The 25,071-nt window shown below is 36.3% G+C and overlaps 1 protein-coding gene across 7 annotated transcripts in view; it reads right to left on the reverse strand.

Annotated features, from left to right (window-relative positions):
- Positions 1-1,300: 1,300 nt before the first annotated feature.
- Positions 1,301-25,071, reverse strand: part of LOC135195033 (uncharacterized) — a 311,947-nt gene continuing 288,176 nt past the window's right edge. For 5 of the 7 annotated variants that reach the window (XM_064221352.1, XM_064221347.1, XM_064221353.1 and 2 more), the window contains 3 exons: positions 23,420-23,678; positions 3,339-17,042; positions 1,301-3,294 (listed from right to left, as the gene is read on the reverse strand). In XM_064221352.1, coding sequence (XP_064077422.1) covers positions 16,923-17,042; positions 23,420-23,678 — 379 coding nt within the window. In that variant the 3' untranslated portion in view covers positions 1,301-3,294; positions 3,339-16,922. The remainder of the gene's footprint in view (positions 3,295-3,338; positions 17,043-23,419; positions 23,679-25,071) is intronic. The other 2 variants (XM_064221349.1, XM_064221348.1) reach the window with 2 other exon arrangements.

A 25,071-nucleotide genomic window follows, 5' to 3' on the forward strand; every position in this document is an offset into this window, starting at 1 on the left:
GACAACAAAATCATTATGTTCCAGATTTAACATTTGTTACAGGCTAAAATTAAGTCACAAAGTACATCTAACTTATAGTGTACACCAGAATCTGAAATATCCCTTTTGTCCACTCTCCTTCATTCCAATTTTCATTGTACATATATATCCAATAATGTAAATCTTTTACAGAAATCCAGCTCCTGAAATAAATCTAAAAATGCCACTGCGATTAAAACTGTCTCTAAGAATACTGGCAAGCATTTACCTGCAATTCTCCTTATAAACCTAAGAAAGTTATCAGTCGCCAAGGTCCCCAAGAACGGGACATTTAACTGACAAATAGGGAGTTCAGTCATAAGTTTTGCTTGATGATGCTTATTCCTTTTTTTATTTGATTTTACTAACAGTATTCAAATTTAACACAATAATATAAAAAAAACTAAAATACCAAAATACCATTTACTTGTTAAGAAAGTTCCCAAAGAATAGCATCCCCATATGTGAACAAGCAAAGCAGAACAAAGATGGGCAAAAGACCAATCAATATATGTATCACAAGCAAAACAAATATGTATACTGCAAATAATTATTGTAAATACTGAAACTGTTTCTGAGAGAAGTATAAAGTTAAAAAATAATATTGCCTTGGAAAATGGCATTACAGACTTTTAAAAGTCAAAACATTAGTATTTATATCATTGCCATGAAGGCTGCTCCACAGTTCTGAACCATAGGAAATAAAATCCGTATAAAAAGAGCAAATTAGTAATGACAAAAAAATGCTGAGCAACAGAAGGGGCACTAATAAAATCGCTGGTCGCAATTGTGCAAAACAAAACACTTAGCAGCCTCATTAGTATTGAAAACAAATTAAGCTCTAAAAAATCATCTTGCTGATAGATAGCAAAGGATTAGTAAGGAACCAGGAAAGGTATAATACATACTATAGACAAGATAATGGCCTAAAAAATATATAAACAAGATGTCAACAGACTCAAATAATATCACCAGAACATACTGAAGATGATGCAGTATTTTTCAATTCATCAGTATAAATGTGTATATGTATAAGTAATAATAAGAAAATAAACCCCAAATTTCATTTGATGAGTCCTTTTCTTCTATTATCAACTGGAATGTGAATGTTCATAGACTTCCAATTAATTACTTTAACCAGACCACTTGGTTAAGACACAGTACTAGAGTAGGTGCCATGACTGAATACATTTATCACATGGACAGCTCCATAAGAAAAGATATACAGAAAAACCATATCACAAAGGTTTTGAAGATTAGGACAGCAATTAAAACTCATTCATATTCTGAAAATTGTTAATTATCACACATCCATGAAATTCAGTAGAAATAGTTTCTAACAATCAGAATTTAAACAATCAATTATCTCATGTTTGCATCACAACAAAATAACAAATAGCCCTCTTAAAATCTTCAATACAAGCAAATTCATAAAACCATCACACAGAAAGGTATACAGTATTACCTAATTCTCTTTACCTTATTGTATACACTGGCAGTCATGATTATAACAACTGAATATAGATTGAAATCTTGTACAGAAGAGCAAAGTATAATGAATAAAGGATGCTTAGTTTCCGATAGACTACATCAATAAATTAGTTCAAGAAACATGTGTAAAATTCATTAATTTCATGACTTTGCTCTTTATCAAAGAAAATTCTTCTAGGCACTGCTGATGTATTCAACTTTACAAGAAAACAAATGAACACTGTAAAAAAATTGTTAAAACAGTCTGCTACTCAAAAGCACCCTAGGATAAACTATATATATCACATTTAGAATCTAAATTCCAGAATAATATAAAGAATACAATGTTGTATAAAAAACATCACTAAACTATCTAAGTAAACCACTCAGCTAACTACAAAGTAGTCCTTCTCTGAAAGGCAAACTGCCTTATTGCACGCTAATTCACTTAGTAATATTCAACTGAGGGTGATATATAATTGCTATAACAAGCTGCAGAAATGCTCTTAATTCTGTTAACATGAAGCAAACTTTACCACACAATATTTATCACTAAGGATACAAGTCTTGCAATAAAAAAAATCCAATGTTGCCATGGTGCTTTGTCAAACTTATGCCAATAATTCTACAAAAACCACAAGTTTAAATTATTTCATAAATACCATCACTGACAATAATAAAGAATAGGCATTTTCATGGTACTGAACAGAATTAAAAACTGTTTCAGTAAAATAAAATTTAACATTTTAAAACTGATTCTAAGATACTAATAAAAGAAAATTTTACGATACATACCTTTTACATATGCCATTACTTAAACCACTGCTAACTGGAATGAGTCATGACATGAAAATCTGTGATCCAAAGCTTTACCTAACTTACATTATTTTCATGAATAATCCAGATTACAACACTTTAAAAGAATGTACAATAGTGAAAGATATTCATACCAGGATTCATGTTACTAATAATTTTGAATTTGGAAGTAGAAAAAAATAGAATCAATAAAAGAAATGACAGCACTTAATATAACTCACATCTGCTACCAAATCCATACAAATAAATTCTACAGTTTCAATAGGTATCTTCCAGCCTCATTATCTAACATCTTTAGCTCTTCCTCATTCCAATTTTCACCTTATTAAAAACCAATCCTTTGGGTCAGAACAACAACACCTTAAATTTTAGACTCAGGTGGTCTAGCTTATTACTTACAAGTAGTAAGGGAAAAATGCTTAAATTTAGCCAACATCAACTGGCAAAATATCACAACCAAACACAATTGATGCAAATGCAGTTTCCAAATGATCCAAAATACAAAAATAATGCTCAAAATAAAGCATTACAGAGGAACCTAGATGCCACTTGTATAAAGGCCAATAAGTAAACAAGCTATCTTTCAGTGAATAAACTCTCTGCAATCAGCTTCATTCCAAGCTAACTAACTAATCAAATTCCAAATGGTAATATTTCCAGCTTACCTAAACTTCCAAGTAGCACGAGCAACAACAGCAAATTACAAAATATGACTTTTGAATGAAGAACAAACTACCACACGCAACTGAAGGCTAAACAAAATACCAGCAAAATTTATTCCAATAGTCTAACCTTGACCTATCTTTCCATAGCTCAGAATCTGTTGAACTACTTAAAACCTATCTTTCCATAGCTCACAATCTGTTGAACTACTTAAACCTATCTTTCCGTAGCTCACAATCTGTTGAACTACTTAAACCTATCTTTCCGTAGCTCACAATCTGTTGAACTACTTAAACCTATCTTTCCGTAGCTCACAATCTGTTGAAACTAACTTACTTAAATCTTTCGCAGCATTGCACAATCTGTTGAACTACTTAAACCTATCTTTCCGTAGCTCACAATCTGTTGAACTACTTAAACTTATCTTTCCGTAGCTCACAATCTGTTGAACTATTTAAAATGTTCTCCACTCTAGCAAACAAAACTGCTTATACTAACTGCGGAGGAGACAGACTTTAGGTACTTTTCTGATGATAAATGAATGTAATACAAAGTATAATATCAACTGTATTGTGAGGAAATTTGAATTAAAACACATATATAAACTTACAAGACAATGAAACTCATAAAAAAATAGAAAAGTAAACTTATGTAGTTTTAATATCATACTGTCATGTTGCTTAATATCCACTGTAAAGATGAAAACAACTAATATTCTATACAGCCAAAAACAATTTCTGAGACACCTCAACTGTTCTTTAATAATATTACATGTTTCCTTTTTGCAAAATGAGTGTAACCTCAATCATACATGTACAACAGAACAGAACAGATAATACAAAAATGACAAATTTTTAATCAATTTTTATTTTTCATAACTAACAAACCTGAGGTCTTAACATTAGGATAATACTAGCGCCACGCTAGAAACCAGTAGAATTAATATAAACTTGTGTGATCCAGAGACTATTGGCATCTGTACCAGGTCAAGGGGCATTGTAGTTCCCAGAATGCCCTGGCGTCCCGTGACCTATCAGTTACTCTTCCAACCCGGTTTAGACTGTTAGAGGGGTGGTTCAAGGTGGGTCTTATATGTTAAGACCTCAGGTTTGTTAGATATGAAAAATACAAATTGATTAAAAAATTTGTCATTTGTTCATATACGAAACAAACCTTCAGTCTTAACATTAGGATAGACTTACTTATTGATGGGAGGTCAGTCTCTACAACTGACTGGGAGTTTGCCAACTTCATCCATTTCCGAATAGATGTATTCTAAGACAATGGACTACAATCTCCAAACCAAGGATATATGAGAATCTATTGGTTCCCTCTCTGGGTGTTTCATACAATGCCATAGCTTTTGTATTACTGAAGGTGGAGAGCTATCCGTTCTCACATGAAACTCCAGTCCCTGTACATGGATCTATTACCACCCTACTCTCTTCCTATCACTGAGAGGAGTGTGTTGCTACTGAAAAGTATCATATGCTCTAGATTATCTTTACAGTATGACTGTTGCCCTCACCTGTATCTAGTCCATTCCAGCTCATGATGGTACTCTCCCTCTTACTGCCCATAGGTAAAGGAGTAGCTAGAAAGCATAGTAAAGAAGGAAGACCAGTCATCTCATTCATTCTACTTTCATACCTTCATCTTAGACTAGACACTAACTGACCCACCAGGGGTACTGGATGAGCTATACCACTTGTTGGGCAGCCACCACTGGACCCAAGGAAAAAGTGCCCAAAGATCTATGGGCAACATCTCTTAAATAAAAGGAAGTGAAAGTTGTTTGGCATCACCAAATACGTACCAGCTTTCAAAATCTTCTCCCCAGACATATTTTTCTTGAATGCCAAAGAAGCACTCAAGCCCCTGATGTCATGAGCTCTAGCTCTCTCCAGAATATTTGACCCTCCATCCCCTGTCATGTACGCATTCCTGGTCGTTTCTCTCAACCAAAACAATATTATATTCTAGACACTTCCTTTTTGTTCCGTCCTGTACTCACAAAAAGTCTTTGGCATCCCGGCCTGAGATGCTGCGTTCTTCTTAAGTACTCTCGTAGTACTCTGACAGGGCATAGCAGAATTTCTTCAGTCATCATCCACAAATTCTCCCACAGAAGGTTTCAAAAAGGAGTCAAATTTGCCATCCACTACTGATGGATTTTGTGGTTTGGCTATGAATTCTGGGATAAATTCGAAGACCATAGACTTCCACCCTCTCGAATGCTTCACCAGACATGACAGACCCTGTAGATCCTCCACCCTTTTGGTTGAGGCTAAAGGCAATAAGAAGACTGCCCTCAGGGTCAAGCTTCTATCTGTGGTTTGTTGCAATGGCTCGCATGGGGGTTTGTAAGGCTGCTCAGTACCATGGTTAAATCCCAATCTGGAGCTTTCAGTTCCTTCGGGGAACAGGACTACTCAAAACTCTTCATTAACATAGCCATTTCCCATGAAGAAGAAATGTCCACGCCTTCCATCCGCAGAACCGAAGCTAGAGCAGCCCTGTATCCCTTTACAGCAGATACTGACGTATGTCTATCTGTTCTGAGATATATCAGAAAGTCTGCTAACTGCTGAATAGTGGTTCTGAGTGGAGACAAGTTCCCTCTACGACACCAATCCCAGTACACGGACCATTTTCCTTGGTACACAGCTGCCGATGATCTTCTGATATTTCCTGCCTCCTGTGTTGCTGCTTTCTGAGAAAAGCCTCTCGCTCGTAGGAGATACTTGACAGTCTCCGCTCATGTATCGATAGGGACTGCACTGACTGGTGGTACCTCTCCACGTGTGGTTGGCACAGTAGGTTATTCCATGGAGGTAACTCTCTCGGAACATCTATTAGAAGTCCAACAGGTCCGGAAACCATTCTGCCTTTGGCCACAATGGGGCTACCAGAGTCATCTTGAGGTTCTGAGACCGCACCACCTTGCTCAGAACTTGACGGATTAGGCAAAAGGGAAGGAATGCATACATGTCCAGATTGTCCCATGGGTGTTGTGGCTCATCTTCTGCTACCGCCTTTGCGTCTGGGAATACTGAACAATACACCTCCAACTTTTTGTTGTGCCTGGTTGAGAATAGGTCTATGATTGGCCTTTCCCACAAGATGAACATAATGTCCACTACATCCTGATGCAAGGACCACTCTGTTCCTAGAATCTGGTCCCTGCAGCTCAATTTGTCAGCAACTATGCTTCTTTTCCCTGGGATATATCTGGCCCTGATGTCTACTAAGTTCTCAAAGCCCACTGATGGAGCTGAACTGTCATCTGGTGTAACTGACGAGATGCTAGGCCTCCTTGCTTGTTTACATAGGCTACTACTGTGGTGTTCGCCGACATCAATACCACAGGTTGCCCCTTCACCCTCTCCCAGAATTCCTGTAGTGCCAGAAAGGCTGCTTTTAACTCTAGCACGTTTATATGGATTCTCTGTCCTTGCGTTCCACTTCCCCGAAATCATCAGTTCCTCCATGTGGGCACCCCAACCTTTGAGTGACGCATCCGAGAATAGCAGGAGATCCGGAGAGGGTTGCTGAAGGGGAACTCCCACTGTCAGATTGTTGTCCTGCACCCACCACAGCTGGTCTTTCCTCACCTCTGTCGACAAGGGAATGTGCTCATATGGGTGATCTACAGTTGGTGACCAAAGCTCGTTCATCCTCCATTGTAATGACTGTGATGGTAATTGCTTCATAGCAAAGAAAGTTAAAGGAAAGGAGAACACATTTTCGAGAAGTTCGGCAACAAGGAGGTGTTAGCGCATTGTGTTGGAGGTGCCTGTTATCATGATGGTTCTAGAATCGGCATGAGTGTTGTGGAACTTGTCGGGACGTGAGAAACGCCGCAATTTCTGATGCAATACCTCGTCTAGATTCATCTAAGAAGTTCTAGAAATCCCTGGAGTCTGTGAAGTTCGCCGTAGGCTCCCGCCCCCAGAGTGCCGTATAAATACGACGGTTGTAGCAGCAGCAGAGAGATCGTAAAAGAGAGACTCCAGTTAGTCACAGAGAGATATCCTTAGTAAGAGCCACAGATTAGATTATCAGTGAGAGATCAGCAGCAGCAGAGATTATCCGTGAGAGATAAGAGAGAAAGGGACCGACGAAGGATCAGAAGAGAAGTTGCTCGAGAGTTGGTTGGTTACTGGTCTAGTCGTCTTCAGGAGTGGACGACCGTGTTATCTTGACTTCAGAGAAGAAAAGGTCCTGCTAGAGGTTTTGGGGAGTTACTGCCTTACAAGTAGACTATTTTCTGCAATACGGAGTCAAGAGGACGTCTGCAATTGCCGCTCTACTTTTAAGAAGCCATCGCTTCGAATTGCCAAATTGACTAGCAAGTATTTGAATTGCCTCACTGTTCCCCCAGTTCATGCAAAGTCAGATTCTATCTTTTTATGTAAATAGGAGATACCATTCTGCATTTACCTATGTTAGTAAGCTTGTAAATAAACCTTTGTTGTGTTAGTGTTTCTTTCTATATTCGTATCCCCAGTTTCAACTGTTGGTGTTGAAATATTTTTTTTTTATTTATTTCATATCGAACCTGAAGCGGACCTCATCTCAGAGGCCGTAACAATGACCGAAGGTGTAGTCTCCCGTGTGGCTCTAGCTTCTCCAAGGAACTTAGGATTCCCAGGACTACCTGCCACTGTTTTGCTGGCTGTGTTTGTTCCCCAAGAAAAGCATTCATCACTTGTTTGCATTTCTCTACCCTCTGGTCTGCTGGGAACACTTTGGCCTTTACTGTGTCTACAATCATACCTACTTACACCAGCCTCTGACTGGGATCTAAACTTGACTTCTCATTTATCACAATGCCTAGGCTGTGACAAAACTGTAGAAGGGTATCCCTGTCCCAAAGTAATTTTTCTTGGGACTTTGCTATCACCAGCCAGTCGTCTAGGTATCTTATTAGTCTGATCCCAAGCATGCGTCCATATCGACATAAGAGTGAATACTCTTGTAAATACTTGGGGATACGTTGTCAATCTGAAGCACAGGACTCTGAATTGGAAAACTTTCCCTGCAAGACTGAAGCAGAGAAATTTCCTGGAAGACTGATGGATTAGGATCTGAAAGTATGCGTCCTTCAAGTCTATTGTCAGCATAAAATCCTTGTCCCTGACTGCTGCAAGAACTGTCTTTGGGGTCTCCATTTTGAATCTCGTTTTCCTTATGAACAGATTCAATGTTAACAGATCTATAACTGTCCTCCAATCTCCAATGGCTTTAGGGATAAGGAAAATATGGCTTTAAAACCCCCTTGATGGAAGTGACACTTGTTCTACAGCTCCCTTCTCCACTTCCTCTCGCAGAATAAATAATTTCTGAGATTCCTGAGGATAAGAGAGGTGCAGTAATGGTTGTTCTGTCAGGGTGGGGTAATGTCGAATGGAATCAGATATCCGACTCTGAGAACATCCACCACCCTATGCTCCGCTCCAAATTTCTGCCACACCTTCCAATGATTTACCAGGCATTCCCCCACTGGTGTGACTGAGTAGTGAGAGGCGCCCATCCTATCGTCTTGAACCTCTCCCCCTGCCCCTAATACTCCTTCCTCTGTTGGGTCTATTGTGAAAGGGCCGATGAGCTAACTTCTTTTTTGGGGAAGAGGGTCTTGTTGATCTATTGGAGGGATTATGTCTCACTGGTTTCTTTTGAGGTAATTGTTGATGTTGCCTTACCTCATTAAAATTAGCCTGGCTTCCAGATGCTTCCTTAACTGCTTGTTGGACTAATCTGTCATTAGTATCCATTCTTCTTCTATCTATATTAGCTTCTAGTATACCCTTTGGCAACAGCAATTGCGACTCTAGGATACATATCTCAATTCCAAATTGCTAATAGGGAACCAAATCAACAGTGTGGCTTAATCTAGCCAATGCTGCGTCTCTCCTCATCAACAGGATATTAGCCTGTACATTGGCTTTCAAATTTGTCAAGTACGCAACTGCTTTTGAACCAGATTGAAGCAATCTGAAAAAATTGTCTCATCCACTAATTTCCTTGTTGATTCTGAGGATGTAATTTTTGCTACTGCTGTTGACCAAAAGTCTAACCAAGAAGCATTCCATCTTAACTTGATCCAAGGTTAATCCAGGTTTTAACCTTACCACATCTGGGTTGATTTGTCATGATAGTAATGGAACCATAAGTGTCGCATAATATTTCCTGTCTCAGTACTGGCGGGGGAATGAACTTAAATGATCTGTTTGGTCTTAATGAATAATCCCTCCCAGCAATCCGGGCATTGGAATGCTGTAAAACTGACTTCACAAGACCTGAGCAAGGTAATTCATATGGCACCTTAGTATCCTTCTTCAGTCCTAATAGCACGTCAGTTCCAGGAGGAAGTACGTATACTGGCAGGTGTGTCCGGTCTCCTTGAGAGATTATTGAATTGGCGAATCAAGTCAACCAATTCTGCATACGAATCCAGAAACTCCTGGTTTTCCCCTTCCTCCGATTCCAATGCATTCTGTTCGGCCGCAGAAGTTAGTTTAGTCCTATCCTCTGACAAACGTTCGGGTGCGTCATGGCCGTCCGACCCTGCAATCATGGTATCTTTGATCTCTAACGTCCGATGTTGGCTCGATCTTGAATAGCCACTAGGAGAACGTGACCACCTAACTGCTTCTATGCTCTGGCATCTAGAGCGAGAACCCCATCTATTCCTCCAAGATGACGGTTCTCATGAAACCGAACTAACTTCCTCTCTATCCCCAATCATATTATCCAAGGCCATTGGGCTATCATTTCCCACGGCCACCAGGGAAGCTGACCTTGATTTCCTATCATCGAGGCAAACAGCGCCTTCCATCGTTGTATCAGGAGAGGTTACCAACTCTTTACTATTTGACCTTTTAATGGGAGCTTTTTCATCCTTCCTTCTTATTTTAAAAGGTCTTACAGGAGAAACTGGTATACATTCTCCGTTCTTCGTTGAATGATGCCCACTAACTAGTATATTTTCCCAACGGCAGTGGAGTCTACTAACTGCTTTGTCCTCACTGTTGGCATCTCTGCCGCGGCCGCCATTCCAGTGGCTGTCAACGCTTTCGTCCGTTCGAACGCATGTAAATGGCGGCGGTCATTATCATTAACTTTATTAGCCATTGCCTTCTTCACTTTGTTGCTGACAGGGATGTGACAGACCTGGCTTGAAGATGAAGAAGAATTTAATCTTCTCCTCTTGGTACGAAGATCAGTCATGAAGTCCCTTATCCTCCAATGCTTGACTGGTACACGCAGTGATGACATCGAGTCTTGCGATGACGTCGAACTAGAGGAAGACGATGAAGAAGAAGACGATTCAAGTCTCTTCTTTTTGTCTTTCTTGTCTATTTTGTCCTCTAAAGCTTGTAATTTCTTCATAACTGTGTGTACTAAGGAGTCTGAAAGCGTATTCGTCTCTGGAGGCAACTAGGTTGTGAGAGAGGCAGTAGGCTGTGACGTCATGGAGGCAGCCATGCCCGTGTGTGATGTCGGTTGTGACGTCATCACGCTTGAAGGGAGAGACTGAGTGGCTAGTGCTGGTATCCCTGAGTGTGCTGCAAAACTGTTTCCAAAGTTCTGCATCGCCGGAAACATTGAAGTGGTTGTCGTTGACGTAGCATTCGCTCCCAAAAATTGCAGGCCAGGGGGATGCGGAACATTCATAGTCGACAGGCCCGGGGGGAAGCGTGTGCCACATAGTGATAGCAACCCTTCCAAGGTTGGTACACCTGACAGGTCTAACGCAGACCACGTTCCTTCCATCCTCTGCACATCAGGGGCTGAAATCTGGGACAAAGATGGCAATGCTCCCCCTATCCCTGCCGGGAATGATGAAGTGTAATTATGTGTAAAATTATCCAAAACCCCTCCTGGAGTTTCTGATAACGAATTGTTAGAAGAAACTGAAGAGGTATGGGAAACATCAAAACCAAGGGACGAAACATATGGAGCAGTCTGATGTATCACCGATACAAAAAAAGCTGCAGACGCTTGGTCATCCAAAGATGGCGGCGTCTACTCTCTTTTGTACTGGCATTTCCCATAAAACTTCATTCTCTGTTCCACTGACCAACCACGACAAACTGAACAAGGATTAGTAATAGTACATACGTTTTCTCTGCACCTACTACTCATACATCTTCCCTGAAGATACCTCTGGCTGAATGGCGCCTCCTCTCTCTCTCTCTCACTAATGAACAATTGCCCGAATTCATGAAACTGTGATGGTGCTGGAAAAGTTCATGGAGATGTGGTGCCATTGATAAGGTTTTTCTGCAATTTACATATTTCCTGCGTAGCTTGAGTCAGAGTGAATTACGGAATAGCCCAACCTTCCAAGGATTTATGAAAACGTAACTATACTCAGTTTTTTTCCATCTGTCCATCTGTGCCTGTGGTGTTTGCGCATGGTAACACTGCATCCCGGGCTTAAATAATATCCTATTTCGAATATTAAAGGTGTAATTCGCATACAGTAAATTATTAAAACACTTCAGTTGCAAATGCACCCAGATATCCTTTTATTTACCTAAAACTTACACATAGTGTAACTATTTAAAGCCCGGGACGCAGTGTTACCATGCGAAAACACCACAGGCGGATGGACAGATGGGAAAAAAATAAAGTATATAGTGTTTTAATTTCAGGTTCTTTCTTCTCTTCATTTCCTATTCAATATCACCTAGAGATGTATTAATTTCTAGTCATTTCTTCTTAACGTTCATCCAACCGATGTTAAAAATCTTGAACAAGGAAATCCACTAACTACAGGGGATTTCCTTTGTCTCTTGCGAGATCCCAAAGAAAGTTCCCTTGGTGAAGCAAAATTCTCCATATCTCAACATACATACACCTAGTAGATAACACCCGCACTCAGATTACCCAGAGAAAGAAAAAAGAAAAATATGAATTAAACAGGCAAACTAAACTGACTTTAAACAGATAGAAAGTAATCACGTCCTATCTTAAAGGCGGTAGGAAAGTAACTAACTGATAGGTCACGGGACGCCAAGGGCATTTTGGGAACTACAATACCCTGTGACCTGGTACAGATGCCAATAGTCCCTGGATCACACAAATTTTTATCAATTCTACCGGTTTCCAGCTTGGTGCTAGTATTATCCTAATGTTAAGACCAAAGGTTTGTTTCGTATACGAACAAAGTGTAAAATAGACAGATAATACAAAAAGTGTAAACTAGAACAGATAATAGAAAAGTAAAGGAACCAAACAATTTTAGCTAATTTCTACAACATATGAAAATGTCAATAGAAAAGATTATAACTGCATTTTTATGTAGACTATACATCAACTACATGAATAATTGTGACAATAAAACAAAGATCCTGGAGTTAAATGCAAGGTCATTACAATATTTGATGAATTTGAAAAACCAAAAATGTATAAACTAATTCAGTACAAAGACTTACCAAAACAATACCTACCTAAGTTATTTTTATTCTCAGCTACTGACAGCATCCTATCCATAACTTACAGCATCTTCATGTTAAAATTACTACTATGGTGGTTACTGGAAAAAAAGATGTGCTACTGCCCTACTGAAGTTGAAAAATTTTGGAGAAAAGATAATTCTGACAATATTTTTAGAATAGCATCTAAAAAGAGCCAAATTCTAAGTAAAATCCTTATAGTCATCTGGACATATAAAAGGCAGAAATGAAAATATAGGATTTACTACTACTTGACCAATTTGCAGTTTAAAAAATCTGATGACCTCTACTATAAAAGGGTCCAGAGTTCTTATTTTGTGTCATATGTAATTTACCCAGTAAATACCAGAATGACAATAATAATTTGTTTTGAAAGCTGGATTCCACGACAAACCAAGGCCTGCACAGAAATTTTTACAGCAGCAAGATGTGCATTGTAAAATTTTAAAAAATACAACTATATTACTACAGTACTAAGTGCTCCACTGAGCATTATTGCACCTCATAGACATATAATAATACTGCACCCAGTAACCATGTACCGCTGTAACACCTCTGTCATTCTGAATACTGTTAATTGCAAAAAATAAAATGTTTGCAAGATTTCTTAATATACAGTAGTATACCTTCTGGAGATCAATGGCTTACATCTGAATTACGATAATTCACTCTATCCATAATGGTATCACATTTGAAAGACATGAATAACATTTATAACCAACTCAAGTAAAAATTGAACTTATCACAATTATAAGAAATATGAATTACTTATTAAAACACGGCATAAGTCTTTTCTAAAAACCTCCTGTATATCCCATCCAGTGGTAATACATCTGGTGTATCTGGAGACTTCTTATACAAGGCACAAGTGGTATGTACTCTAAAAAGGGATAGTAAAGCAAAATTTGTATTTTTTGGAAGTACATAAAATTGTTTTTTAGTTAATCTCATAGCAGTATAATTAGCCCACATTCAAGTATTCAAATGTCCCCTCAAAAGAAAAATACTGTCATCCTGCAACACTAAACTTATGCCAGCATTGTTTTTAATGTTGTCTGAATTATGAGCTCCAAGAAATAGTAGAGCTGGGCGAAGGGCACTACCATTCTAAGTACGGTAATGGGTTTGTACTTGAAAACTTGCTTTGTTCCACAATAAACCTATTTACAATTATATCAAGCTGCTCATAACCAAAAGATGGTTAATAAGAGATCTGTTAGGATGTGCTAGAGTTTCTTGAGAGGATATGAGCAACAGAACTAGTCTCTCAAGGACAATAAAAAGTTGTGTGCATGAGACAGAAACTATGGCATGTAAAAATCACTCTAAAGATATGGACTCTGAACCCAAGAGTCACTAAGTCCATCTACTACATACTGAAAATCTATTAGGAATGGAAAAAGTTCGACTCATACTGCCAAAAGGTACCACCAGGAGTAACTAATGTAGCAGCAAACATTATTCTCCAGAAAAGTGATAGATGAATTTAATTTTGGGTTCACTCTGTAGAGAATGTCATAAAGAAAGAAGGAAGACATTGATGAAGCTACTACCAAGACACTAACCTTGCCCAAAGAAAGGATCATCCAAATGCAACTATAAGAACTTGAGTTACGTATAAGAGACAATCTGAATTCCTTATTTTCATTAATATATACTAGACATAATTTGAAAAGCCAGTGTGTACTGGCAAGGCAGGAAAGACAGAAAGGCAAAGGCACAGAAGTTGGTAAAGGTTATTTGGAATTCTGTAGCAAGAACAGAAATACATCTAATACTTGAAATACCAAATTTGTAACTAATTTGTATTTTTCATAATAGATTTCCTTAAATATGGCTGTGATTACTGCTACTGTTATTGGCATAGATCTTGTCCTAGCAAGGATCTGCTATCTGGTCACTGCTCTGTTTTTTAAAATAGGGAAAGATAATAGTATCTGCTGACATCAGTATTTGTCCGGCAATAGATTTTATCATGGAAGGAATTCTCGGGGCGATCAGCAAAACTATAGTCTCACTGGAACATCTATGTTTGGTCCTCCCTGGGTTTATTAGTACAGCTCTTATCCCTAAAGATAAAAGTCAATTAAAACACTCCTGAAGAATACCAGAGTAGTCCAAGTAGCTGAGGATATAGTTTAAGCAGATAAATGGGAAAAGAAAAGGACTTCCATTAACAACTATTGTTCTTTTGTTAACCTTCAAGGTGATCACGGATTTGGTCATTGATAAAGTATAACTGGTGAAGGCTCTCTCGCTACTAAAAGGACAAAGGCTGAAAATATAATTTCCTCACAAAATTAGTTACATATGATACAAGTCTTCTGGTAGTTACAAGGAACTGCTTCAAAGTTTCATGGGACATGTGTGAACTTGAGTAAGAAAGTGAAGTCCATTACTACAATACTACAGTGTATTGCAGGTTTTTAATGTGGAGTTGAACGAAGTAATCCCACTACGTAATAGGTCCAAGAGGGGTGCATACCTGGGATTAGTGAAGATTCTTGCTTATGAGCTACCCAAAAATCCTAGCCTAACTCTGGTTAGCATATGCCTACATACACTGAGTTAATAAAATGTATAAGATCCAAAGAAATGTGAAATATGTCATTGCAATACAGTGTTCAATATACACATTTAATGTGAAACACCTAAAAAAATGTATTTGTCAAGGAAACTCACTCAAGAACTATCACAACAGGCTAGCTAACCCAAAATACATATTCATGATCAAGGCACAGTATCATCAAACACAAATACCCTATACATAGTACACGTATGCAATGTGTATGTATAACATATGTTGTGTACAAGTAACAATGAAATACAATGACCAGATTAACCACAAAAAAAATAAGAGCAATGGTCAACATAGTTAAATCCTACAGCACCTACAGCACTACGCTAGCCTCCTCATATTTACATGTTCCAATGTACCTGTTTTTGTGTGCATTTTTGTGTGCTATACCATAAACCAACAATATGTGCAACTCCAATTAACTGGCTACTTTGTGGTCATTTATAATACTACGTATACATTAAGTAACAATCATGCACTATGACTACAGCTTAAATGACTGCACTAGAAAACAACCAGGGCTTTCCCTCCCTACTACATATATATGTTTATAAACCTTAAGAGGCAATTAATACCATACCTAAACTTTTATGGAATCCTCTAAAATAACCAAAATAATAATGATAACATTATCACTAAGAATATGGAAATGATAACACATCAGTATGATGCTTTAAATACTCAGGACTACTAAGTCCAACACTTTGGCTGACTTCAGTCACCATTTGAGTTTAATTGCTACATAGCAAGGTAAAGAATCTGGGAAAGTTTACCTTTAAATGAGCCTTTTCATGTTCATTCTTGCATATAACAAATGTTTTCTTTTAAGAGGAGCTGATGCATCTCGACATTTGAAGATGACCATGAATGTGGGCTAATTTTAAAGTAATGGATTTGTCATGAATTACATAGATAGAGCTAAATTCTAAATTATCAGTTCCTTTAAAAACACTTAAGTGAAGAACACTTTCATAAAATCAGCCTTCATTACTTTGCAACTAACCCTAACAATAAGATTATGAATAGAACCTAAAGCACCAAACATTAATCAGCTATTAATTACACACGAGACAAAGAAGTTTAATTTGTTTATAGTTGGAAATTTTCCACAACTGATCTACCAAATTATACTTCTTGACTGAAATACAGACTACTTTTCAAACAAATACTTGACAACTACCAACAAATTAAATTGGCAGATGCTTAATACATGTACCTGCAATTACCACTCTTAACTTTGCTCGGTATCGTTTAGGACAAAAATTATTTATAAAGTTTCCGGAGGCAAATGAAAGAAAAAAAAGACCAATCTAAGCATTCAAGAGAGAAGAAATTTCAGAATAAATATCTATGCCTAAACTGGTGGAAGAATTTTTTCACTTTGGTTTATTCTTCAACATACAGTACATCATTCTTGTGGTCTACCAAATATAAAGTATGCATATGTGAGTCCATTTCCAAATCTGTCAAACTTCATTAAAAAGCTAATTATGGTAATGTGAAACATTACTTTTCTCAAAACAAAAATGGTGTTTATGGGCTAAAATGAACATCTCAATCTATATGGGTTTTATTAATTTTGCCACCAGATATGAAGAAAAAAAACAAGGACTTTGTTATTTCACACATCATACACCTAAAAATGTTGTACTTTATTACTGAGTAAATGATGGACTATTAAATTATGAAGATGTCTTTTCTGGGCAAGATCTATTGCATTCATTACAGTATAAAACTGAGCTTCTGACATCACACATTTCCTCAGCTTTAAGCTTATTCTTTACGAACGGTCAATATCCCATTAAGTCATTTACAAATTATTTCTATGGTGAGATAAATTAGAATCTGCAATAACTTACAGATCTTCAAACCTGAGGAATCATTTTGACCACTACTATACTAAGCTGTCATCAATAGTCTAAGCTGTGAGCATCTTCCTTTTTTCTGCGCTTCCCTTCATACTTCTTTTTGTTCACAAAACTTTCAACTCTCAACAACTTTTCAATTGTCTGTGGATCTGAATCATGTACCTGGAGAAAAAGATGAATGTTTGAAGATTAGCTATTTAGTATATGGAAATACTAAAAAAAAACTTATTTACATCCAGCCACTGTATTTACATATCTTGTTTCCTTTCCATTCAAAGTTGTTATTTATTCTATTGTATTCTCAAATAAGACTAAATCTGCAGCCTATGTTCACTCTGAACCCATTAATCATTAATTGCTTTTCTGTGTAAATGGCCCTCCAGGCTCATCAACTTGAAAGAATTTGAAAGACACAACAACAAATAATTTTCATTTAATCAAATACATTATACTTTTATACAGCCACTCCTCACTTAACGACATACCTGTTTAACAGCTGCTCAAACTTATGACTAACTCTATGACAGTCACTATTCTACGGAGTATGAGAATTATACTTAAAATGAAGGTTCCATAAGCAACTGTTTGAATGTCTGTTTAGGTCTATTTACCACTTTCTTTCTCATTTGCTTAGAAAGTGTATGGCTATTCTGTTCCATATTTTGATAAAAGTTAATATCCCTTAACAAAATGTGATTAGTATGCTAATTGCATTATGTATTTGTCAAAATTTTCTACCTAATGTATACATTGCCAAAACTTAAGAAATAAGAAATAATGAGGTGGCATCTTTTAAAGAATATATCAAAATCATGGCAATTCACACTTAAAGCTATGATACCATGGCTGGTATGTCATAGTAAAACAAGGAAAAGCAGGCTAGCTGCACCAAATAATTGCTCCAGAACTTGAAGAAATAAAGTTTTGGTTAAATGAAACTGATATTTGCTCTTTCCCCACTCTTCTGGTCTTTTCTCTTTCTCTATCATATTTTCATACATTTTGTTTATCTCACTAATGGTGGTTCTCCAGTTAAGATGACAAATTACTTGTTATTCCTCATGGCCCTAGAGTTTTTCTATTTTTGACTTTCCACAAAAAAGATTCCTCTTACATGTAAACATGCTCCAGTTCATATTTATTCTCCTAACAACATAGATTTTCAAAGTACAGTAGTACCTCATACTTCTAACTTAATCCATTCCAAAGGGCTGTCTGAAATACGATTTGTTCTAAATATGAAACAAATATCCCCATAAGAAATAAAGGGAATCAGGATAATTTGTTCCAGCCAACCCAAAAAGGCCCCCTTTTCACATTTTTTCTATTAATGTGTTCAAAAGTTGAAGTAAGAGTGTAAAGTAATAAAACAGGAAGTTACACGAAGTAAAATTGTACGAACTGTTTGGAGAAAATGGCTCACAGCCGGCTGGGAGATGGAGGGAGGAGAGGCAGGAACCCTTTGAGGAAACCGAAATGGTCGCAGTAGGAAAAGGTCCAATTTAGCAGTTCTCTGGTATTATAGCAATATTTTACTTGAAATAACGCTAAACGGACTTATTTCACTGGGCGACACAGCTTTCTCGCCCAGAAATAGATTTTTCCTACGTCAAAATCCCTTTTATTCACATTTTATAAGGATTATCATAGGAATTGATAGTATGTCCGATTGTCTGACAGAGAGAGAGAGAGAGACCTTACAGACCTTACAGAATTCCTTCAAATCTTGTTTAGGGTTGCCCCAGGGTCCCTCAGTGTGAGGCACCTCTAATGTCTACCAGAGAGTTGCTAGTACATCTTCCGGTATATTTTGCATCTTCCAATCTTGGATGGTCTGGGATGCAGTTTAGATATTTGTCGAGCTTATTCTTAAACACATCTACGCTCACTCCTGATATATTCCTCAGATGAGCTGGCAACGCATTGAATAGACGCTGCATTATCGATGCTGGTGCGTAGTGGATTAATGTCCTGTGTGCTTTCCTTATTTTTCCTGTATAGTTTTGGGCACTATTAATCTACCTCTGCTTGCTCTTTCTGATATTTTTAGTTCCATGATATTTTCTGCTATTCCTTCTATCTGTTTCCATGCCTGAATTATCATGTAGCGTTCTCTTCTCCTTTCTAGACTATATAATTTTAAGAATTGTAGTCTTTCCCAGTAGTCTAGGTCCTTAACTTCTTCTATTCTAGCTGTAAAGGACCTTTGTACACTCTCTATTTGTGCAATATCCTTTTGATAGTGTACCATATCATATTGCAATATTCAAGTGGACTACGAACATATGTTTTATAAAGCATAATCATGTTCAGCTTTTCTTGTTTTGAAGTGCCGTAACAACATTCCCATTTTTGCTTTACATTTTGCCAACAGAGTTGCTATTTGATCATTGCATAACATGTTCCTATTCATCATCACACCAAGGTCTTTAACTGCTTCCTTATTTGTGATGGTCTCATTATTAGGTCCCTTATATGCATATAGCTTTCTTTCTCTGTCTCCATAATTATTGATTCAAATTTATCAGAGTTAAATACCATCCTATTTACCTCTGCCCAATCATATACTTTGTTAAGGTCTCTTTGTAGAGCGTTTCCTATCTTCATCACAAGTAATTTCTCTACTTATTCTTGTGTCATCTGCGAAACTACTCACTACCGAATCCTTCACATTATTGTCTATGTCTTCAATCATAATAACAAACAGTATTGCAGCTAACACCGTACCTTGCGGCACACCGGATATTACTTGACTTCATCCCGATTTTCTCGTCGTTTGCAATAACTATCTGTTTTCTGTTGTGTAAAAATTCTTTTAACCATCTTCCTACTTTATCCACGATATTGTGTTTTCTAATTTTCTTCGCTAATATATTATGGTCTACTTTATCAAAAGCTTTTGCAAAGTCTAAATAAACCACATCTGTTTCATTTTCCGCTTTTCATATTTTTGAATATGTTCTCACGGTGGACTAACAGTTGGGTTTGTGTACTTTTTCCGGGTACGAAACCATGTTGTCCTTTATTAAACAAATTATTTTTTATTAAATGTTTCATAATATTTTTCTTCATTACCCTTTCATACACTTTCATAATATGTGATGTTAGACTCACAGGCCTATAATTACTTGCCTCTAGTCTTGATCCACTTTTGAAAGTAGGGGTAATATATGCTAATTTGTGCTCATCATAAATCTTGCCTGTATCTACACTTTGTCTTAATAATATTGCAAGTGGCTTTGCGATAGAATGAACTACTTTCTTTAACAAAATAGCAGGAATTCCATCAGGCCCTGCAGCAGCTCCATTTTTAATTTCATTAATAGCCTGCACAAATATCAGCTTCATTAATATCTATGTCAGCTAAATATTCACTATTTTGTCATCCCCCTTACTTCTATATCATTATCTTCATTATCTATTCTAGGGGTGAATTCTCTCTTATATCGTTCTGCAGTTATGTTGCAAATTTCCTTTTTTCATTCGTTAATCTCCCTTCAATTCTCAGAGGGCCTATTTCTATTCTTCTTTTATTCATCTTCTTCGCATATGAGTATAATAGCTTGGGGTTTTGCTTGATATTTAATAGGGTTTTTTCTTCCAAGTCCCGTTTTTCATTTTCTTTTGATTGTATAATCTTTTGTTCTGCATTTTCTATCTTACTTTTTAGTTCTATAACTTTCCATGCATTTTTTTCTTTTGCAAGACCTTTTTCCACTTTCTGATTTTCTGGAACAAGATCCTTCTGTCTCTTGGTATGCATGAATGATGTTTACTTTTCTTCTTCGGTATATATTTTTCCACTATTTTCTCCAATATTTTATATAATATCTCCGTATTTACCCTTATGTCATCACTTACGAAAATGTTATCCCAATCTTTGTTTAATTCTTCATTAATTTCTGACCATTTTATATTTTTACTGTAGAAGTTGTATTTTCCATATCCTTCCCACTTTTTCATTTCTTGATTATCTCTATTTTCTTTTGCTTTGGAATGAAACTGTTAATTCTATGACATTATGGTCTGAAATATTCGCATTATAAACTATTATTTCTTTAACATAATTCATCTCGTTCACAAATACTAGGTCTAAAGTATTTTCCTTTCTTGTTGGCAGGTGATTTATTTGTTGAATGTTGTATTCTAGTAGCATATCTAATAGCTTTTCAAATTGCCTCTTATCTTCTGCACTACTATTACTCTCTTTTTTATATGTATAAGTACAACCACAATCTCCTATTCGTTCTTTCCATTCTACGAAAGGAAAGTTAAGAAGTCACCAGATAGGAGAATAGTCCAGTCCGTTGTGATTTCTACATATATCATCCAATTTTTCAATTATTAAGTCAAACTCTTTAGTATTAGGAGGTCTATATATTACTATGTTCATCAATTTTTCAGATTCAAATTCTACCGCTATTAGTTCACATTCTGAGTTACTATATTTCTCATATATTTTTCCTTGTTTTTTGTCTTTCCCATATATTGCGGTTCCCCCTTGATTCCTATTTTTTCTATCTGATCTATAAGTTTGGAACCCTTTTATTTGATCATCATTCCCAGTCTCTTGGGAGAGAGAAGGAAGGAGAGGAGAGAAGAGATAAGAAGAGAGAGAGAAGAGAAGAGAGAGAGATCAGAGCAGCGTATAATACGTATATTATTGACTTGTTCACACTTGGATCTTAAGTGCATGAAAGAGATTAATTATGTCACAGTACATCAACTTACTGTTAGCAAACGGCAGAATTTAATATAAGCATGAGGATTTTGCAAACAAATAAGTAATAAGTAAAAAATAAAAAAAAGAGGTTAAATAACTTTTCACATGTCATTTAAACAAACAATCAAAGGGGCCAGAAGCTTAAAATGGCACCAGTGTGTTTATTATAAAGTTGAATTACTTTTACAGTGGTAAAAAATTGCAAAAAACTATTTTCTCTGGATAAAGAAGTGATTTGGGCAAATCGAGTGTAAATGAAAGAAACGGCCGAATAATCATCCCCGCCCAGCTGGTAAGTCAGTGGGAGACAGACACCCGTCTTCCCTCCTCTCTATCGTCTTACTCAGCACACCGAACAATGGCTCAAGTAAGACTTTTTATTACTTATTATTATTATTATTATTATTATTATTACGTATTATTATTATTACTGTATTGCATTTGATTGTTTTCATGTTTGATTATTATGTTAAATTTATTGTGAAATAACACTGGTTTTTGTGAACTGATACTGCTTTTACACACATATAGGAAAGATTTTACTGTCTCTTCTTCTCTCCTCAACAATATCACGACGCATGATAACTTTAATTCATTCAATCATTCTTAGAAATATAAACAGTCCCTCCCTCTATCTCAAGTCAGCTCTGCATCACCACAATGATGAATAATTTTGTTAATCGTCTTTATTAAATCTTATTGTGAAAAGCTTTGTTCTTTCATTTACTATTTTGTTGAATATGGTTAAATTATAATGTCTCACTCAGTGCATCGAACATTGGCTCAATTAAGACTTTTTTTTATTGTTTCTGTACGTATTGCAATTGATTGTTTTTATATTTTATCATTGTTAAATTTATTGTGAAATTCCCTTTTTTTATGTGAATTGTTATTGCTTTTACATACATACCATAATATTTTTACTCTCTCTTCTCTTTCTCACCTCAACATATCTATGTTCCCTCGTTCAGTCTCAAGTCAGCTGCTCGTAACGTCACCGCGGCATCATATGATTTTGTACATCTTTTATGCTAAATCTTATATTGAAATGCTTTATTCTTTTATCTATTTTGTCAAATATGGTTATCATTAAACTATATATTGTAAATGATAAAACATGTTAATACAGATTTTCCTGTAGGACGCAACAGGTCGCTGAATACAAGTATAAACATGATAATCGGTCAGTTCAAATTGCGAGCATTCATTCGACATATGATAAAATATTTTCGAGAAAATTTCGTTTGAAAAACAAAATGTTTGGCATAGGAAACTTTGACAAATGAGGTACCACTCTATACAATATTGCTACCACTATTTAGTTATTTCTTTCATTAATTTCTTGCATTTCAACTTTTATAGACCTTGTCTTATTACATATTTTATTTCTTTATGCACTTTATCATACCACAACATTTCCTTCACTGACTGGGCTAAAATTCTAATTACATTCCTCACAAATCTGCCTCCTTGGACCCCCCATGGCATGCATCTTAGCTTCCCTCTTCTTCCATTTCTTTACCTAACTATCTTTGATACATCTCTGGGTGTAACATAGCCATGAATACTGCCATGTGTACCCAAGGAACTATTGGCATCTGTGCTTGATAACGAGCTATGTAGGAACTTCCACAATGCCTTTGGAATCTGGTGATTGCATCAGTTACTTTCTTACAGCCTTTAAGAGAGGATGTGTTTAGCTCTCTGTCCTTTTAAAGCTGATTTAGTTTGCCCCCTTTTCATTCATTTCTGTGTAGTGTGAAGATTAAATTTTCATAAAAGGTAAAAACAGAAGAAAAGAACATAAAATAAATACCTGCAAAAACTTCTTCACATCGTTGATTTTTGAAAGGGTTTCAGTTGTTGAGGGAAAGGATAACTGCCTTTTAATTGAATGACGATGTTCTCCCTCTTCATCACAGCCGCCGTTTTGATTCATGTTTACATCAGGATTTTCACCATTTGATTTGGCTTCTCCTTTTCCACAACTCATTTTTGGATTGTCTACAGTATCATAAGTGGAATTGTTGAGTGATGCACAATCACTCACATCTTCTTCCCCAAAAACTTCATTGCTAGTACACAGAAAACAAGAGTTAGCTCCATAGTATTGTGCTCCTATGTATTCTACTAAAATGACATTTTTATGAAAAAATAAAGTTTTATGTATATTTGCCAAGTAATTACGTAGCTATTAGTTCCACTTGTATGACAGCTAGCATTCAAAATTTGTGGGTAACATTAGGAACAACTTTAGCCGATAACATCATTCTGTTCATGCCTTATGATCACCAGTGGGGAGGAGGGTGGGCTCAGATTTAATATATGAAACTCTTATTGTAAAAATATCATTTTTATACAAGTAAATTACCAAGTAATTACAAGCTGATTTTTTTTTATATAAATAACTTACCAAGTAATTACATAGTGATTCCCACATTGATAGGAAGTGGGACATATGGGCTTGCGTAAGTTTGGCACAGTCTCTAAAAATGATTGCTTCTAGAATTTGAACACTAAATATGATCCTAATCATGTTCCTTAAATATTAAACTAACTTTTTAATGAAATTAAAGTTACTATAATTTCATTTAAAAGTTAGCTTAATACATTACCATTAAAAAAGAAGTAAATGGTTGGTAAAAATATAGGAGTGTATGGAAATTACAAACATACATAATATTTCTCTCTTCTTTCCCCCTTCCAACCGATCGATCAATTTTCAAGTGTTCTCAACCACTTTTAGGAAACTATTCTGTCTCTTTCTCTTTGTTCTGAAATTCTTTCTCATGAACAAACAGTGCTTTTTATTTGGACTAATACAACTCTTAGTTGTGTGTATGTTTTAGATAGCATAACACATTTACAGTTCTAGAAGGTAAAGGTAAAAATAGATATATTAAAAATTATATACGGCTACACTAACTACGAGAGAGAGAGAGAGAGAGAGAGAGAGAGAGAGAGAGAGAGAGAGAGAGAGAGAGAGAGAGAGAGAGAGAGAGAGAGTTTTCTTTACACAAGTATTAAGCTAACTTTTAAATAAAACTAAAGTTACTGAAAATATTAATAAACATAAGTACATACTACATGTACCATAAAAATTCTCTCATCTAAGTAAGAGAGAGAGAGAGAGAGATTTGATGTTGTTTAATTTACACATAAAAGCTTAAAACTTATAAATTACATAAATAAATAAGGAAACACTTTTGCAGGGTTTCTCAAGGATTAAAAAATGTGTGTTTGTGTGTCTGTGAAATACTCGTGTATGATAATTAGTTAAGTTCCAATGAAAAGTTCATGCTATTGTGAATTCACGCAACTTGAATCACATAAGATTGAGACATTATTGTATTTTACTCCAAAAAATTAAAATAAGTAATGAATTTGAAAAAGAACAACTGCTATCACTAAAACCAATGCTTAACATTACTTATCAGTTAAGAGAGCTACTGCAGGTAGATACCGCCT

The sequence above is a fragment of the Macrobrachium nipponense genome, chromosome 15 (assembly GCF_015104395.2).
Source record: "Macrobrachium nipponense isolate FS-2020 chromosome 15, ASM1510439v2, whole genome shotgun sequence".
NCBI classification, from domain to species: Eukaryota; Metazoa; Arthropoda; class Malacostraca; order Decapoda; family Palaemonidae; genus Macrobrachium; species Macrobrachium nipponense.